This window comes from Talaromyces rugulosus, chromosome I (genome assembly GCF_013368755.1).
Source record: "Talaromyces rugulosus chromosome I, complete sequence".
Classification (NCBI taxonomy): domain Eukaryota; kingdom Fungi; phylum Ascomycota; class Eurotiomycetes; order Eurotiales; family Trichocomaceae; genus Talaromyces; species Talaromyces rugulosus.
The window spans coordinates 4,599,685-4,612,958 of record NC_049561.1 but is presented as its reverse complement, the minus strand read 5'-3'; the positions used below and the strand labels follow the sequence as shown (position 1 = coordinate 4,612,958).

Here is a 13,274-nt window from a genome sequence, read left to right as displayed (position 1 = left end):
CACAGTGTAACAGAAACATACCAGAGCTAATTTCGATCTTCAGTGTGTGGAGAGATACATACATTGCATGTGTCATACAACAACATGTACGTGTACTCGTGTACAAGAATGCAAGATCGGCGCCTCTTTTAGCCACATTCCAGAAACAACAGAAAAATAAGCAAATACCCTACGCGATAGTGGAACAAACATATTAAGCAGTCCTATCATCACATCTCGTTCTACTCTTCTCAATAATACATTTAGTTTGCTTTTTGTTTTTTCGTCCCTCTCACCAACCCGCATCTCCTTCCTTAACAGCTCTCGGTTCAGTCCATCCGTATCAGCCTCGAAAAGATGTCTCCCAACATGCTGCTCAAAGCCCTGACGGGCCTGATGATTGCCAGCGTCGCGTCTGCGCACATGGAACTGAGCTGGCCGTATCCTCTGCGCAGCAAGCTCGATCCCAACGCGGACGAGGGCAAGGTCGACTATTCCATGACGAACCCGCTCGCGTCGGACGGTAGATCCTCTCTCTTCTTACATATAAATATGTTATAGCCAAGCTAAGCTGAAGATATTTTCCTTCCAGGCAAAAACTTCCCCTGCAAAGGATATCACACAGACACCCCCTTCCGATCCACAGTCGAATGGTCCGCTGGCCAAAAATACAACATCTCACTCAAAGGCAGCGCAACCCACGGCGGCGGATCATGCCAGCTCGCGCTCAGCTACGACAACGGTACATCGTTTCACGCCATCCAGTCAATGGAAGGCGGCTGCCCGCTTGAAGATACGTACGATTTCACACTCCCAGAAGACGCGCCCGCCGGCGACGCGCTGTTCGCCTGGACTTGGTTCAATTTGCAAGGAAACCGCGAAATGTACATGAACTGCGCCGACGTGACGATCCAGGGTGGCTCCGGTTCCCCCGATGACTTTGAGAAGGCGTATCCGACCATGTTTGCGGCGAATGTGGGTAATGGATGTGAGACGGTTGAGGGTAAGCCGGTTGTGTTTGCGGATCCGGGCAAGCAAGTTGTCTTTGGTGAGGGTGTCTCTGAGGGGAGTGAGGTTTCGCCGGCTTGCTCTTGATGTATATAATCCATATTCACAACTTGAGGGTTGGACCTAATTTTTAATTAGTAATGATTCGTGAATAGTTGATCAATTGATGTCATCAAAATCAAAGGTTCGATGTCACTGCGAGTGTGGAATATGGATGGGTAAACAGCTGTCACAAAATGAGTGGTATAATATTGAATTATCTCGTTCGTATATATCATGTCCAAATACTATAAACAACAGCATTCTAAATACTTTTTATATAGCAATAACATTTTTTTCCTAAACGATAACGCTGGTGACGAGTTAGAATAGATGTATCAAAGGGATAGACAGAAGCGACTCACCTCCACGGATGTTCATCCACACCGTACTGAATATCCTCAATCCATTTCTTCGCCGTCTGCGCAAACTCGCCGATTTCCTGGCCCTCGCGCAGCCCGCAGTCGATCACGCCTCCATTCCAGCTGATCGACCGAATCGGGCTGACGACGAGCGCGGTGCCCGAGCCAAACACCTCGAGCAGACGGCCCTGTTCGGACGCGGCCTTGACCTCGTGCATAAACACTCGTCGCTCCGTGACTGTCCAGCCTTGCGGCACGAGGCGTTCGCGGGCTAGTGCCAGGATCGAGTCGCGCGTGATGCCTGGCAGGATGGTGCCGTCGAGCGGCGCGGTAAGCAGTTCCTTGGAGTTTGTGTCTGGGTTGATCCATGCCACGAACAAATTCATGGTGCCGCACTCGGTCATGTACTGCTCTTCCGGGACGGCCGGGTCGCCGAGCAGCCACAGGATCTGCTGCAGGCCTTGGTTGCTTGCTTGCTCAGTGGCGACAATCGTGGGCGCATAGTTGCCTCCGACTTTCTTGTCGCCGGCTCCCCCGGGCCATGCGCGCACGGGAGAGGATGATGCTTGCAGTGAAATTGCCTTGACTCCGCTGCTGCCAAAGTAATTTCCCACAGGGCTCGCAATGATATACAGTAAAGCCGACCCGGGGCGCGAGACGCTGAGATCCGGCGCTGTGCCGATCAGTGTTGGTCGGATATAGAGAGCAAAGCCACGGCCCCTGAGTTAGATAGTCAGACAGTTGTACCTAGGCAATCAGTCGGTTAATTGGGAAATATACTCAGGGACCCAACGGCTCTCGAGCTGGGTGTATTCGGACAGTAGCTTGAGAACCACATCTTCGTCAAAGGTCGGCAAGGCGACGCGGGCAGCCGAGTCGTTGAGTCTTTGGATGTTCTTTTCCGGCCGGAAGAGGCGCACTCTCCCCTCGGCGTCTTTGTACGCCTTCATGCCCTCGAAACAGCAAAAGGCATAGTGAAACACCGAGGCAGCCGGGTCAAGCGTCAACGCTTTGTACGGCTCAATCACGGGGGCAGCCCATCCTGTCTGGTTGTTCCATTCCGCCGTGAGAATGTGGTCTACAACATAGACAGTGAGCAGGCTGGTGTTAATCGCACAATCTCGGGAGTCGGCGTACCGGTAAACGAACGGCCAAACTGCAGCTTGTCGGACGGCAACAAAGGCTTGGGACTCTCAGTCTTGGTCGTGACGAGCCTGGAAAAATCCAGGTCCTGCGCGGTAGTGCTGCTCATGGTAGATAGCGATGCTAGTAGGGAGGATCATGGGACGACGAACATGACAGCTGGTGGTTTGCGGACTGATCGGCGGGCGGCGGCGGGGTTGACTAGGCCCAACGCTGTCATCGTGCTAGCGGAGACATGGGCTTGGGGCATCATACCAGTAGTAGTACGCGAGGTGCTAGTATTACTGGTCGTGGAGCTAGCAGTGGGATCGCCATGTTGGTGATAAGAGACGTTGGTCGGGGTGGTCACCAATCTCGGCGGTGACGGATGTTAGGTACCAAGTACGGGGTATACGCGTTCTTTTCGCGACGGGTATTTTATTTCACTGCCATAAACACGAAACTATTTTTAAATTTTGCCTGTCATTCCTATTCCCCAACCTCGCCCACGTATTTTCAAGGTTCGATGAGAATGATTGCGACATAGACGAGAAAAGGCCTTTCCCATGGTAGAGATCGGTTCCAAATGGTTTAGATCCAATACTGATGGGTTCTCTGGCCATCCTCGTCCTAGTGAATACTCTTCTTCCGCGGTCTCGGACGGGATCTTGATTGTGACTTGTCCTTCCACTTCCTATAAAGTAGGAAGTTCGGGGAGTTGGTCAAAAGCGTGACCATCCTGACTTTCATGCGGTAAGATTATCGACTCTTCGATGCGACTTTTCACAGTATGAAGTTCTCCATGGATAACGGTTGCTGCTTGCCTGATATTCCGCATACGAGTAGCATGCCTCTTTGCATCGTTTTTTCGGCGTCTTTATTCTCCTAATTATGGGCGTGAGATTGAGGAAATCTAGGGCTACTTCCAAAAAGTCAAAAGTCATCTCATTTTCATCGACGAAGGATTTCCACCCAAGCCACTAGTCGTTAAACGCCTCATCTAACTTTTTGTAGTCCAAGAGCGTGTCGTACCTGTTTTTTTTTTTTGGAATATTTGTTGTTGTTGTGCTTCTTGGATGTTGGACATGAAACGGTAGACGTCTCATAAGGACTTGCCGGGGGGAGAACGAGGGCCAGTCATGTTGGATAAACCATAGATTGACTGCCCAAGAGACCAAAGGTCTTTTGGTGCACCTGTCAACAAGTCATGTTTTCGATAGCAGAGAGAGGATTGTCGATGTAAGGAAGAAGCTTTGTCGAGGGTGCTGCCTGTTATGCTGACTGTCGGGACAATACCAAATCAATCCAATAGTGATATAGATATCTGAATAAAACATCTATTTTTAAATATTCAAAATAGTTTAAATAGAATAATAGTAGTAGTAAGCATCCCCACACTCAGTAATCGCATGGCAAGTTACATGGCAAGTGGAGAAAAGCTTAGCCATACTTTAGGCATCCAATATTAATAACTCTATTGTTCTATTATTATACACTATACGGAATTGTTTGGACATTTGAAACGATCAATTGTCTCAGCAAGCTCTATGGTTTACAAGCATTTCTCTCTTATGGGCCCAATGTCCATGTTCAATGCTTAATGGCTTAAATTAATGCTGCAGGCCATTGAAGATCATCTGCAACAGCGCAACTATCAACTGTAAATTTGCGATGATAATAAGAATAAAAACTAACTAGTTAGTGCTAGTCTAGTTGAACGAGCTCAAAATAGCACCTGGCATGATTGGCTGCAAACGTCGCTGCCTGACCCCACAGGCACTATCTAGTCATTCTAGTGCTGTGCAGCAGGTCGTGATTGGGCTGCTCGTCTACATCCAACATCAACAAAAAAACATCGCCAGCCCTGCCAAGCCAAGCGAGTTGCGACATGAGAACGATGCTGCCTGTCGCTAGCTTGGCTTGTACTTGCACTGCAGGAAGCATGGCTTCTATATCAATGCATGCACCCCGGCTCTTTCCTCACCACATCAACAACACCAAAAACATCCTTTCTCTTGCAGCTCAACACCTGACAGCCCATCATCATGGCGACTGCGACGACTACACTTGCAACAGCCACGTCGACGACGTCGGCCACGGCGACATGTGTGGACATAGCTCCCGGCAAGGATGGCTATCTGCCTCCAGAAGCCTGCGACAACCTTCTCTTGTACCGGCCATCCTATGTCGCCGCCATTATCTTCATCGCTCTCTTCGGCCTCACAACTGGAATTCATGTCGTACAAGGCTTTATGTACAAAATGGTACGCAACACACTCCCTTGTATTATTCCATGTCTAACAGACTGCAGAAATTCACCTGGGTCGTGATCATGGGCGGTGCATGGGAAATCGCCGCCATGGTGATGGCCGCCTTGCTGGCCAAAAAACAAAACTCAGACGCCTACGCCACCATGCACACCCTCCTCTTCCTCCTCGCTCCACTCTGGATCAACGCCTTTTTCTACATGACTCTCGGCCGGATGGTATGGTTCTTTGACGAACAGAAACGACTCGCCGGCCTCTCCGCCAAACGATTCGGCAGTCTTTTCGTTTGGCTCGACATTTTCTCTTTCCTGATCCAGGCCACAGGCGCAGTCTTGGCCTCGCAGACCGGCGTGTCTAGCAAATCCATCGAGTTGGGACTGCATATCTACATGGGCGGCATCGGCGCCCAGGAGTTTTTCATCCTCTGCTTCACCGTCATGCTGATCATGCTGCATCGTCGCTTGATTAAGCAGGAACAACGCGGCATCAAGCTCGAGCGGCTACACAACGGGAGTTTGCCGTGGCGATGGCTGTTCTACGGAATTTATTTTGCCTTGATCATGATTACCGTAAGTTCTGTTTCTGCTTTCGTTATATGTCCCACTTCAAAGGCTAATAATATCATTCTAGATCCGCATCATCTTCCGGATCTGCCAATACTCGAGCGGCAACGGCCCCGACAACTCATTGCTCACCGTGGAAGCATACGAATACGTGCTCGACGCGACCCCCATGTTCCTCGCTCTCCTCATACTCAACTTTACCCATCCTGGCCGCATCATCTCCGGCCCCGACGCCAGCTGGCCGCGTCCGAGCCGCAAAGAGAAGAAAGAACTAAAACGCCAACGAAAAGCCGAAAAGGCCGCACGCAAAGCGGGCATTTACTATCCCGGCACAGGTTCCAATTCCGACGAGGATTTGGCGCATAACAGGAATTCTGCAATGGCAGAGGAAACTCCCTTGAATTCGTTGAGATACCAGGAAGAAGGTGGCCAGCATCTTTACCCTGCTCCTGCTTCTCCTCCTGCTGCGGCTCTTGATCATGGCCATTATGATAATATCCCGCCTGTGACGGCGCATTACCCGGTCCATGAGCATGATTATCAACCTCCTTCGTCGCGCTGGGATGGATATTCTTCGTATGACCACGCCAGATCGTGATTTTGTTTTGGTGCACAGCACATTTAGCCTGTATGCAATAAACAAGTGCGACAATAGACGACCACAGTCGAAATCCCGCCGCCGCTTTTATGCATTATCCCGTGATTGATCACCTATGCTTGGTGCTCACTGATCATACGCTAAAGCGGATATCACGGCTCACTAGGCCACCAGGGTCACTCACTGAGCCGATGCCTGAGCGACCAAATGTTTTGCTCACCGAGCAGTTGCCACAGCGGATAGTTGGCCGGGGAGAGAGAGGGAAATTATCGACTTGGAACTTTAATATTGTACAAAAAGGGACCAGGTTGGTTTTGTATGAGTATATATTAATCCACAAAAAGTGATGCCCTCAACCCTTTAATAGTGGCTTCACCTGTACATAGAATAATGATGATTACTATGATTACAGTCTTACAGTCCAAAAATGCTAGTTGCTTGCAGCACTTTTCTGCCACTGGATCTTACTGGTAGTCATTGTTGATAAGTTCGATTATTAGGGTAGCTAGTCTACTTGGCCTGGAGTGCAGCAAATCCCGCTTCAGGAGTAGGTCACTTTGTCCATTTGAATTATTTTATGGTGAAAAGAGCCTAGTCCTAGTATATACTAATTTAATCAAGAAACAACATTCATCCAATGTCCATACCCTGGTTAAAGATGTATTCATCTTGAGAAATAACCATTTACATCCACTATTACATTATTTATATGAATGTTTCAATCAAATATCGACCGAAAGTAAAGTCTGACATTAATCAAGTATCAAAAAAGAAAAGGAAGAAAAAAACCACGCCAACCCCATCATCACATACATATACGTGTTCATGCAATCAAACCAGAAGCACCATGAAATGCAACCAAACTCATAACCAAAAAAAAAAAAAAAGAAAACATGCAAGTCAGCGCCACCAAAAATATTAAAAAAACCCCGAAATATCTGTCGTTTGTGTGTCATACAACTACATGCACCGAACCGAAGGAAACAAAAAAATTAGAAAAATACGACAACCTCGCCCCGGTCATTTCTTTTTAGTCGCAGAGTGCGCCACAGGTCCTTTTCTTCGTCGACCCGGACGTCTCGATCAGCCCGGCTGCTGCGTCCGCGGCCGCGACGGTCACGATCGTGCACGTCTTCTTCATGGTCCTGCAACGAGCCCGCGATAGATGGGTAGTCACGATGGAAGCGTTTCAGAGCCTTGTTGATCGAGCACCCGCGCTCGCTCTCCGGGCCTTTGGTGACCAGCGACAAAAAGTAACCGGCCTTTTCGCGCTCAGCTTCTTCCTCGGTGAGTCGCTCGTGGTGGTGGTACACGACCATCTTGCGGTTGTCGTCGCCGGGACTGTCTGAGCCTCCGCCGCCGTGGTATTCAATCGCCTTGAGACGGCGAGACGGTCGAGTCGAGTCATAGTGGTCGTTGCCGTAGCTCTGCTGGCTGATCTTGCGTTTGGTCTTGCGCGACTCTCCAGCCCGTACGTGTCGCACGTTTGCTGTCTTTTTCGACCGCCGGACCTGGACCAGCGCGCCATTGTGGTCACCATCGTCCGCGGACGGGCGTGTGCGGACGAGGGCTTTGGATGGTGGCTCGGCGCTTCCATGGCTGCTGCCAGACACATTGGATCCGCTGAACATGGACATGATGCGTCCGGCGCGCCCTTTGAGGGATATGCCCAGCCCGTTGTCTCCAGGGCCGGCCGGTTTGTCGCTGCGTCGTGTTCTTTTCAGCGGCGACTGGGGGTCTTGGTACCGCCGCGAGTCTCCCTCGTCGTCGGTGTAGTCTTCATAGTCTGGCGACAGAGATCTTTCTTCGCGCAGCATGCGATCCAAGCCTCCAGTCAATCCCGAGTGCTGAAGGTACGGCGTACCTGCGTGGTTGATCACGCTGGACGGAGCGTCTGTCATCGGCGTGTCCTCCTCCGGACGCCCATTCGCTGCCTCAACATCCAGCTCATCGACGTGTCCGCGCTTGCGCTTCTTGTCGCTGGTAGTTTTCGCCTCTGGGTCTGGCGAGTCGCGGCTGGCGCCTTTCTTGCGACTCTTCTTCTCTTTCTTCTTGGGCGCGGGTGTCATGAAGTCCATGGAAATGTTGGACACTTGGTTTTCGTACATTGAAGGCTTGATCGGGTCAGCGCCGTAGGAGAATCCATTCTCCTCATAGGCGACATCGTATTCTCGGTCTTCTTCTTCAACGTCCGTGTCGTACTGTGCCAACGCCTTGCTCGGCTCAAACACCGACGGGGCGTTGGAGATCATCGCCATTTGTTCCTTGGAACTCCCAGCCAGCGAGACTTTCGACGCAGCTGGTGTCTGGTCACCGACGAGAAAGTCAAAGACGTTGACGTCGTCTGGCTCGGCAGGAGCAGCCAGTTCTGTGGACTTTGCGGACTTGGGAGTGGGCTTTGAAGCGGCCTTGGTCGAGTCGCGCGGAGGACTCGGGGCTGGGGGAGGGGGCTTGTAATCAGGATCGTCTGCATCGGGAGCGTCTTCGACGTAAGGATGGCGAGGCTTTTTGGTATTGGCGGAGTTTCCGTTGGTGGTAGTCAAGGTTTTGGACTTGTCGGTCTGTTTTTTGCCTTGTTTGTTGCCCTTCTGGGGCTTCGCTTTATATAGGGCGCCTTCATATTTTTGCGCCTCGGTCATGCAGGACTGTGCGGTGAAAAAAAGGAAAACGTTCGTTAGTCTCGTCCAATAGAAGGCAGCATGTCTCCAGCGAGGGCATCATGTCAGGCACAGCGAGCACCACCGCCAATCGGGCAACAACAAGGTCAATGGGCATCACCAGTCGCCCTGAGCCGATGCGCCGCCGCCGGAAACCAATGCTAAAGCAAAAACAGAAAGCCGTACCGTATGCGCTCGATACTCGGTGCCCTGGAAGTGGACCATACAGTCTATACAACTGAACGAGGCGCCATGACACCGGCCGCGATGGGGATCGAGCTTCTTCTTGGTGAGGACATCCCCACAGCCCTGCGCAGCCGTTAGTTAGCACATCTGCGGTAGGGGTTTTTTTTTTGCCTCAATATTCCTACCTCGCATTGGAAAGAAACCATGGCTGTTTTCTAGTTCCTGTCTAAACCAACGGGTTCAGTGACGTGGTCTGCCGGTTGACCATTCGATGGCTGACTGGTGCCAAATCCAATCCTCCCAGAAAGCGGATTATGCCTGACGAGCGCAGTAGCCTTACAGCTGTTGAGTGTGGATTTGTCGACGCCCAGCTAGTGCCCGATCTTAGACTTAAAACTGGTTGCTGGGTGGAAAAGAATGAGGCGGTCAAAAGGCGATCGTACCAACCAGGAAAGAACCAAGGAATCAATTAAGTAGTATACAGTAGTAGTATATGAAGGCAACGAAGAACGAAGTGGGGGGAAGACGCTTGAAGCCCCTGCGTCTGGCGGAAAATAAGGAGCTGATCAACAACAACAAAGTCAACAAGGGTCGAAAGCGCGTGTTTTGCTCTGGTCGTTTTTTTCTTCTTAGCGGCCGGGGTGGTTTCGCGCTAGTCCTGTTTCGGAGGGGCCGCTGAACGGGGTGCAAACTGGTCAAACACGCGGGGACAAGAATTGTGCATTGCTCTTTCTGTTTGTTTGTCTCTGTCTGTCTTTCTCTCTCTTCGTCGCGCTCTCTCGTCTACTCGGCCAACGGTCATTCCTCGATCTCTCCGTTATATACATCGCACAGCAGACTCGACCCTTGGGGGCTGACCGGCCTCCGTGACTCGTTTCGCGCCTTGTCCGGCCAATCAGCGCCTATACTGGCCAGGGATGTCAGCAGACACGGCCGGCGCTGATGCACTCGTGCGGCAATCAGCCATGGACTGGGCCTCTCTATCGCAGTCTGCTTGCCGATCTCCGCCGGTATATTACTACTGATCTCCTTACTATAGGAACTAGCGATGTATCGCTCTGGGCCGATGACGTTGTGAGGTTGTGGAAGAGACTTGTAACCTGGTTACGGTGCAACAGGGGCGGACAAACTGTTTGTCCGCGGTTTCATCTGCTGTCTGTATAGAGCCAGAGATGTCCGCTACTTAGTATATATGTACAGGCATGCACAAGCATGTACCTGCCACTAGCCAGGCCGCACGACTATTTACATTTCCCTGGCGGTGTACATCTGCCGTTACCATGCACGCCGCCGCGTCCCGCTCCGGAAAACAAGCCGCTTCGCCAGCCAAGCGCCTCGATCTACAACAGCGGAGGTCATGCGCCTCATGGGTCGACATCCGAACGGCGCAGGTGGTGTGCCATCCAACATTGCTTTTAGTCCAACCATCTCGCGCTAAAACTGTCGCTTTCGCTTGAGCATGAGGGTGTGCGGATTCTCTGTGGCGCAATGGCAGTCAGAGCCGACTGTTGATAACCCTCCTTTGCCAGACCGCCCAATGGGATTATACCGGTATTTCCATCGCACGATTGTGCCATGACTCGGCCCACTGCTCAGTGGATGGGTCACACTTCAGTGTGTATCACAAGATCATCATCCGATGCTTCTGTGAGCTTGACTTAACCCCCGCGGGTGAGCCTAAAGCCAATGACGTTAGAGATTGTCACTTGTTTCTATCGATAACGATCTTGCTCACGATTCCTTGGTGATCTCCACGGCGGGGTTGGAGTCCGCGTCCACCTGTTCTTTTTTGGTGACCTTGGATAGCGTCTGTTCTCCGTCTGATGCGCCGGCTTCTTCCTCGTCCTTATCTTCGCATCCACAGTCGTAGTCATCGAGATTGTTGCAATCGTATTCCGGTTTTTCCAACATGGCGTTGACCTCGTTGTGGATAAAGCAACCCCAGCCTGCTGCAGCATCGCGAGAGGACACCTGCGGTGGGTACTTTTTGAGATGTTTCTGGAAATGAGCAGCGCATTCGCCACTACACCGTAAGAATTAGTTTCGCTTTGTTCTCGTCTCGCCCGAATAGGGAAGTTGTCCTACCAAGGGTATAGGCGGGCAAACAAGTAGACAAAGGAGCGCAATGCTTCCTGCTCCTCCTCCGCCGGCTTCTTGGGGTATCTCGCCATGACGGTGTGAAAATATTTCCAGGTCGCGCGACCAAGTTCGGCCCTTTTTTTTTTTTTTCAATGATCAGCATAAACCTCTCTTCAGTAGGAAAAGTAAAATAGAGAATAACGCACTTTGCAGTCTCATTACCCAATTTGGGCATGATCACCTGGCCCTTGAGCACATCCTCACCCAGCGCAACATTGTCCGAAACGCTACTCTTCACATCCATCAGATGACCCGGTGCTCGCTTCGCCGGACTGTCAGGCCCCTGGGGCTGCACAAACACGAAATAGAAAATGAAAATCAGCGCAAAGGTGCTAAGGAAAACGAGCCGAGTCGTCGGTCGAGCAGCCATTGTTTCGGTCAAGATGCTGGAATAAATGCAATATGAGAAATGTAAACAAGGATTGGACGCGAGAAGTACAAGAAATATGTACGGATGGATGATCGTGGTGTTTAGGTGGAAAAGGGTGAAGGTGTCACGAAATTACAGAGTAACATCCAACGTCCCCCTAATTTATCGGGACCCGTCATTTCCACGTGTTGGTCACGTGATCACGTTTCAAGATGGAAGTAGTCGACCATAAATTAAATAGTTATAAAAATATATAATAATACAAGTGGCAGATTCCTTCATGTCGTCCACCGCTCCATGGTCTGGGATTCTTGACCTGACATTTTCGTAAAAAACCTCGGGAAACTAATGCGATGATTCTGGCATATCCAACGTCCGGTAGTGCAAATATTTGAATCCGTGCTTATAGGAGGAGCATCATCATCATCATTATCCAGAGGGCTTCCACTACGTCGACAAGACTTCTCTTCAAAGGCCATATAATCCCCCACTAGCTTTGTGGCGAGAATACCATCGAATATACCTTCCCGGCGTGGATGAGTTTTCAGCAGCCGTAACGCCTGGTGTCGAATAGAGGGTTTGCGACAGTGCATTGCCGTGAACAGCAATGGCTCTGCAAGGACGACTGAAAGTGAAAATCCCAATTGTCCTCGTCCTTGGTCGTCCTTATTGCTACTCGCGATGACATTTCTAGCTCCAAGAATCTTCCCCGCTAGATTGACAATGGCCGTATATTGATCAATAAACTCGTCGTATCCAAGTTCGCCCTTATTTGGGTCGTTGAAAAGCGTGTTAGCAAATAAGTGGCGGATTTGAAGAATAGTAACCGAACTCTCTTCGATGGATTGAGAGGTTGTAGCTAGATAGCCTTTAAACCTTGCGTCCCACGCATTAAAGGCCTGAAATAGAAGTTCTTTCTGCTTCGAGATAGTAGAGTCAGGGTCTAGACCAATAGACTCTTCACTTGCGTGTAGTTGTATCAAATGATTGGTTAGCCTCTCCAAGTCAACATATGCCTGGAGACAGGTAGAAAAGGGTTCCGATGGGAAGAGCGGCAGTGTGATGCTGTATTTGTTCCATTGCTCGGCAGGGTCCAGCCCCAGGCGACGACGGATGTAAATGCCTTGGCTGTCCAACTGCGTGAACACCAGCAACAACATATCCATTGCAACTTGATTACCATCCTCGGAGCTCCCTCCCAATTCCCACTCACGGAGAAGTTTCATCCCATTGCTGATGTGCATAAAGGCCTGGTTCTGTCGTCCTTGCAATGAACACAGACAAGTAAACAAGACGCACGTCGTCAAAACAATGATTTTGTCGTGTTCGTTTAGCACGTTTTTAGACAGTATCTTCATCAAGTTCATGATCGACTTGTTGAACTGCAGTATTACAAACCGGACATGAGAATCGGTTTCCGGGTGCCAACAATAAGACCGAGAACTATCAGTGATGAGCTGATGATGCATGGCACCTAGAGCGATGGTAGCATGCCATAGAGCCGGATCCACATGCGAATATTGAAGCGTATCGCATGTCCAGAAGCCAAAGTCAAAGGGCCCGGCTAATTCAGAAGCCGTGATGGCACGAAAGAAATGGAAATGATGATTTTCCTGTTCATTCCCAGGAAGTAAATTTAGTCCTGGAAGGGCTGTCAATTTGCCCCTAGCCGTCTTGTATGACCCACTCTTGATTAAGGCTAACGTATTGGTTTTCTGATTCTTATTATTATTGTGCGTTCCACGACGGGCTTTGCTCATATCAGACTGAAATGAAGAAACAGTCTCTATTCGAAAGACCGTAGCATCTCGATAGCCTAGACATGGCTGGTTTTTTCTCAGACACTGGCCGCACTCTGGGCGCGTGAGATCGCACTGTTTAGCAATTTTAGTATTTTATGGACTATTCAGCAAACGGTCAGGGAGAGAGACTATTGCACCTTGATACGTCGTAGTCGACAACCATGACAGTCACGGCTCGGTCG

The 13,274-nt window shown here is 50.3% G+C and overlaps 5 protein-coding genes across 5 annotated transcripts; 2 read left to right on the top strand and 3 right to left on the bottom strand.

The window, feature by feature from the left end:
* Nucleotides 1–336: 336 nt before the first annotated feature.
* Nucleotides 337–1,074, top strand: TRUGW13939_01565 (uncharacterized protein; the record flags this gene model as incomplete). The annotated part of the gene is made up of 2 exons (XM_035484764.1): nt 337–502; nt 572–1,074. 2 exons carry the CDS (start codon nt 337–339, stop codon nt 1,072–1,074), a joined length of 669 nt encoding a protein of 222 aa, XP_035340657.1.
* A 252-nt stretch (nt 1,075–1,326) lies between these two features.
* On the bottom strand, nt 1,327–2,640 carry TRUGW13939_01564 (uncharacterized protein; the record flags this gene model as incomplete). The annotated part of the gene is made up of 4 exons (XM_035484763.1): nt 1,327–1,339; nt 1,392–2,108; nt 2,169–2,466; nt 2,526–2,640. The coding sequence occupies 4 exons, from the start codon at nt 2,638–2,640 to the stop codon at nt 1,327–1,329; spliced, it is 1,143 nt and encodes a 380-aa protein (XP_035340656.1).
* A 1,915-nt stretch (nt 2,641–4,555) lies between these two features.
* Nucleotides 4,556–5,938, top strand: TRUGW13939_01563 (uncharacterized protein; the record flags this gene model as incomplete). Its single annotated transcript, XM_035484762.1, has 3 exons — nt 4,556–4,774; nt 4,822–5,346; nt 5,408–5,938. The coding sequence occupies 3 exons, from the start codon at nt 4,556–4,558 to the stop codon at nt 5,936–5,938; spliced, it is 1,275 nt and encodes a 424-aa protein (XP_035340655.1).
* Nucleotides 5,939–6,930: 992 nt separating this feature from the next.
* Nucleotides 6,931–8,577, bottom strand: TRUGW13939_01562 (uncharacterized protein; the record flags this gene model as incomplete). The annotated part of the gene is made up of 1 exon (XM_035484761.1): nt 6,931–8,577. The coding sequence occupies one exon, from the start codon at nt 8,575–8,577 to the stop codon at nt 6,931–6,933; it is 1,647 nt and encodes a 548-aa protein (XP_035340654.1).
* Nucleotides 8,578–10,512: 1,935 nt separating this feature from the next.
* On the bottom strand, nt 10,513–13,164 carry TRUGW13939_01561 (uncharacterized protein; the record flags this gene model as incomplete). The annotated part of the gene is made up of 4 exons (XM_035484760.1): nt 10,513–10,804; nt 10,867–10,995; nt 11,067–11,306; nt 11,627–13,164. Coding segments are annotated over 4 exons (2,199 nt in total), but the record flags the coding sequence as incomplete, so codon positions are not given.
* Between the last annotated feature and the right edge of the window lie 110 nt (nt 13,165–13,274).